A 5,182-nucleotide genomic window follows, 5' to 3' on the forward strand; every position below is an offset into this window, starting at 1 on the left:
TCGATGAAAAACTCAAACCAGTGCTGAAAATGAAAGATGAAGCATGAAAGCTAATTTCGTACACGGATATGTTTGTTCAAGGCATGCCCAAAACGAAATTGTACTGAAGCAAAGCTAATAAAGTAATTTACACTTTATGAAGAATTAGATGTATTCAGCAACAAACCTTTTTATTTATAACATCAGCTAAGGTGGCTAATATCATTCATGTTGTTCATCTGAATACCCAACATGGCGATTATAATGGGCTTCTGTTCACGTCTTTGTACAAGAGATAACGTGATCGAGTTTTTCCTAAGGCACCATACCTGAAGACAGCATCATGTACTTTAGGACATTTGTTGGAAGATGACATGTTAGTAAGTAACGTACAAATACAATTTAATGATTCTTTCTTAAGAATTTAGTTAAATGCTCATATCAAAATGGGGATAAGAGAAATATAGTTGTATGTAATTTACCATTGTGGAACAAATGGTGCCATCCAAATGACATCACCTGCTTGAACTGGGTACCTAATCAAAGGAAAACCAAGCAATAGTAATAGTTTAATTTCGATGCTTTGTCAGTATAAAAACTTATTCAGATATCCAATACACACGTCAAGTGAAACTTTCGCATAAGGGAAGCAGAGAATGCCGGTATCTAGAAATCTATTCAACAGGCTATGTTTATTGGTAGATCAGGTCTATAGTTCTTACCAACTGTCGCCCAAACGATAAATCCCCTGCCCTTCCAACAGCAGCAAACCATGCTGGTTGTAATGCACCTCCTGCAAAAGTTAGGAACTTAATATGAAACCAAAAACGCCATTAAACTTTCAAAGGAAAACAAATTAACTTTCCCTATACAGTATTTAAGTCTAAGAAGTGTATTGTGGATGTTAAAATTAACATTTCTAACCATGAAACTTTAAAACGATGACAAATTTAACTATAAATGAACGAAACTAGTTTTGTATCCACGAAAGATGATTTCTATGCGACAAAAGTACCAAACATTAATTTTATTCATGTGTAGATTTGTAATATTCCGAACTTTCATGGGTAGAAATGATAGTTTTTGTCTTTCATGAATACAAAATTAGTTTCATTTATTCATGGGTAAATTTGTCAACATCTTAAATTTTCATAGATAGAAATGGTAGTTTACTCAAGTAGAAATGTTCCTGAGGACGACGAAAACAATTCCTCTGAAATGACAAAAGAAAAAGAATAAAAAACAACCACTATTGTGCAGCCCAAGACTATCAGTACACCTTAAAATTTCAAATATTTTACAGTTTGACAGCCTTTACCAAAGATATAATCGTAAATTTAAGTACATAATGGCATCTCTATAAAAACTTTTGGATGATTAACATTAGAAAATTACGTCGCTGTTATGTTCCATTATTTCAAAGTGCAAGGTAAAGTTAACTTATTAGCATACCCCATGATAATAGCAGAGACATTCTTAATGAACCTGAAGACATACTTAATCAACATATTGATATTATCGCTAATTTGAGGGAAGCAGAGCAGAAAACTACCTTGACATTGAGATATTCCCCAGGTTGAAAATCCATAATCTGCAGTACATCAATAACATTTGAGTAAAAAGACCATATAATACGGTCAAGAGAAAATAAATAAATGAAAGGAACAAAATACTTGGTCAAAAATATGGGTGGGCAAATGAGAATATAGAAAGAATTTGAGCTTACATGGATATTGAAGTCATATGCCAAAGATGTAGGGAGAAGCTTCCGCAGTTCAAAAATCTGATGATGGATACAAAAATGAATAAAATTGCATGAGAAGATGCTTGCATAAAATAAAACATAAAAAATAACACAAGAAGCACGCTTGATTCTTCAGGATATGCTTCAAGCAATGGTAATATGTATAACCAGTTATGTAATGTACCAACAAAAGTCAGACACTGGACATGATTCAGAATCATTAAATGTGGACTCTCAATTTAATATAACAAGTGAACCGGATCTTTGGAATGCACCCAATACATGTAGGAATTGCCCCAGGGAATGAAATCAGTATTTGTAACATAGGCATAAATGTCCTTTCATGAACTATCATCGAAAATTGGAGAATATCCGATTCAAAATTAAACCCAAAAAGATAAGAGAAAAAAAAACGAGAAAGCATATTGCTTTAAAACATATTGGAATCAATAAATTACCTCGCCTGGTGTTTCAAGGAGTGGCTGTCTATCTGTTGAACTAACCACTGGCTCTGGGACGTGATTTTGTAGTGGAGCATATCTAAAAGTTTATAGAAGGTTTGGTAGTTCAAGTCATTAGAATAGTCATATGAATGGCTGCCATTCAAAAATGAGTAACAAAAATATGATATTTAATACTGGAAAATCGCACCAACTTTTGTTGTTATTTCTACTGACATTTTGATGTCAAAGAAACTTGAAAAATAAAAGTGTGAACAATCCATTTAAATTTTAGGTTAGGCTGTCTATATTACACCCTTTGGGTGCAGTCCTTCCTTAGACCCTGCATTCATGAGGAATGCTTGTGCACCATGCTACTTTTTTTTTTTTTTAAATACCATTATTGGGTGAATTACATAATGCCCATGGTGGAGCCATAAGTATATGGGGAAGTAAGACAATACAAACCTTCGTTCAAATACAACAATAGTAGCAGGAGAATCACTTTCAATGGAATGTTCAAAATTTGGAGGTAAATAAGCATAAGAATCCACCTGGAAAATTAAGAGGTAAATAAGCAAATGAAAACATGACATCAAAATCTGTGGTCTCTATAAACAAAATTGTGATTGTCACCCTCATTCTTCCTGAATATTGATATATATGCCAGAAGTCAAATAAACATGAAAGACACTTTGCAGTCCATGCTACAAATAGACTTAGCTTATAAGTTTTACACTGAAAGGATATATATTTCTATCCTCTTTATAACATGAAAGCAAGAGGACTTACCAAAGGAGCTATTGTCAAATTAGAATGTCAAATCTAACATTTTGAGCAAACCAAAGCATAGAATATAAGAAACCAGAAAGCATTATTTTAAGCAGTCAACCAATTCATGCTTTTTGAAATATCAGTAATATCATCATAAAACAATCATAAACTTAATACCTTCAGAATATGGCTGTTGCCGGTTGCAGTAGTGAGTGTGACACCACCTTGGAGCACAAAGATTAATCTAATAGAATAAAACATGCAAATGGCAAAAAAAGCATATCAAAAATGCATTTAGAGCCAGAAGCAATGTCAGAAAAGTTTGGTGCATTACAGAATAAGGAATGCTAAAGTTTAAAATTTGAAAGCTGAAATCACGGATTAAAAACCTCTCAACACCATGCGGGGGTAATCCTGATCTAGAATTCTCTGAAAAGGGATAAAGCATATAGATTAGAAGCATACTAAAAAAAGATCACCGTTGAGGATATAATGGTTAAGTGAAGTTGTGAAGAGAGTGTCAGAAAGCCTTTTATAAAGGACAATTGCAATCCAATTGCATCACCATTCCTAAAAATAAAAGCTAACAAATGTGTATCATCGCGGAATATTTTTAAAAGTAAGCTAACACAAGAAAAGCATTAGTGTTAAAATTATGCATCTCATATATGAGCAGAAAGTGAAATCAAAATACTAGTTTTGAGCAAATATATGTGCTCACCCTGGAATAACTGGTTATATCCCAAGCTGAAGAATCAATATCTCGTCAAGCGAACAGGAATGTAGCATCTAGACAACTAAAGGAAATACAATAGATGCTGTAAAATAAGTCATAACAAACCTTTCAATTTAGCCAGGTACATTACAAAATGTGAACCCATTTCTGGTGTAACTAAATATGCCCCGGATGTATTGATCCTGTCAAAGCAATTCAAGTTACTATATCAAAAGAGGCTCAAACCTCTCAACCAAAAGAAAAAGAAAAAGCGAAAGTCAAGAGTACCAATCAGGTAATGGGCTATAAACTTGACTTTCTGGTGTTATCAAAGCATGATCACTCTTATAAACGCTGCGTGTAAATCCAGGCAAATCTGACAGAACAAAATTGCAGGAAACTCAAATCAGTATAACTAACTGCTTGGTAGTAAAGCTATTTTACCAATTAATTTTTTACTCTAGTTGCAATTTCAATACCAACTTAATTTCATTTTTCAACTTTTACTACTCTTCAGTTCAATAAGAAGGATTCAAGAACCAATCAATCACATAATCCATAGAATCAGTAAGTGAACAAGTAATTATCGATAGTAATGGATGATTAATGTTTCTTTCATTCTTAAATGTAACAAACTTTTTTTTTTTTATGAAAAAAGTAACCTAAAGTGTACCTTGAAGGTGTATAGGAGAGAGTGTAGGGTTGTCTACTTTCCAATAAAGAGGCTTGGATTTTGATTCTGAAGAAGGAGCAGAGCAAAATCCTTCTTCGCCCGATGCATATTCAAACAAGCCTAATAATAATAATAATAATAATAATAATAATAATAATAATAATAATAATAAGTAAAGCAACAAAACACAACTAAAGCAATCATCTCCTACACTCATCAACTAAGAAAACTTGGCTACCATGAGAACTAACAAACTAATAATAATAATAATAAGAAGATAACAGAAGATAAATGAGAGAGAGAGACAGAGAGAGTACCAAGAACGAGGAGAAGGAGAGAGAAATTGAGCATTGTTTATGTTTTCAGAGGGAGACGAGGATTTTAGCATAACTCAGCGCAGTGGTAGTGAACTAGTGATAGACTGGTAGCATTACAAGCTGACTCACTCATCATCAATGCAGTCACCGCTGAGTGGAGGCAAGCAGAGCCAACAAAACCATATGAGAACCGAACCGGTTATTAAACCGGTCAAATAACTTATTCAATGATTCAGGTTTGGTTTAGTGTTCAGAAGGATAAACGCGCATCTTGAATATTGAACCAAACTCAAATTTGTCCCTGAAAGATTATCTATTCTTCAAATTAGTCCTCAAATAATTTTTTTTAGTTATATTAGTCCTTAAAAGATAAAACGTAAGTCAAATTGGTCCTTCTGCTAGTTAGATGATGACGTATTACGTTAAGGACCACGTGGCATAATGTCGTGCCACGTTAAATATCACGTGTCACCAGATGATTGGTTCACGTGTCAGATCAATGACACCTAACATGCCATGTGTCACTTGACATGTAAAAAA

The 5,182-nt window shown here is 33.5% G+C and overlaps 1 protein-coding gene across 1 annotated transcript; it reads right to left on the reverse strand.

The window, feature by feature from the left end:
- LOC112720740 ((S)-ureidoglycine aminohydrolase) lies at positions 1 to 4,839 on the reverse strand. The gene is made up of 13 exons (XM_025771794.3): positions 4,643 to 4,839; positions 4,326 to 4,445; positions 3,941 to 4,028; positions 3,779 to 3,855; positions 3,327 to 3,366; positions 3,115 to 3,181; positions 2,632 to 2,717; positions 2,182 to 2,263; positions 1,706 to 1,762; positions 1,532 to 1,570; positions 702 to 772; positions 462 to 515; positions 1 to 308 (listed from the first exon to the last, which is right to left on the reverse strand). Exons 1-13 carry the CDS (start codon positions 4,674 to 4,676, stop codon positions 239 to 241), a joined length of 885 nt encoding a protein of 294 aa, XP_025627579.1. The 5' UTR covers positions 4,677 to 4,839; the 3' UTR covers positions 1 to 238.
- Positions 4,840 to 5,182: the final 343 nt, after the last annotated feature.

Source organism: Arachis hypogaea, chromosome 11 (assembly GCF_003086295.3).
Source record: "Arachis hypogaea cultivar Tifrunner chromosome 11, arahy.Tifrunner.gnm2.J5K5, whole genome shotgun sequence".
NCBI classification, from domain to species: Eukaryota; Viridiplantae; Streptophyta; class Magnoliopsida; order Fabales; family Fabaceae; genus Arachis; species Arachis hypogaea.

Bases quoted from the DNA above. Each gene is read 5' to 3' on its own strand.
- LOC112720740 (XM_025771794.3), bottom strand. From the start codon at position 4,676: ATGCTCAATTTCTCTCTCCTTCTCCTCGTTCTTG. The intron at 4,029-4,325 runs GTACACTTTAGG...TTGTTCTGTCAG, and splicing joins CTCTCCTATACACCTTCAAG to ATTTGCCTGGATTTACACGC. The intron at 3,856-3,940 runs GTACTCTTGACT...TTGCTTTGACAG, and splicing joins TATAGCCCATTACCTGATTG to GATCAATACATCCGGGGCAT.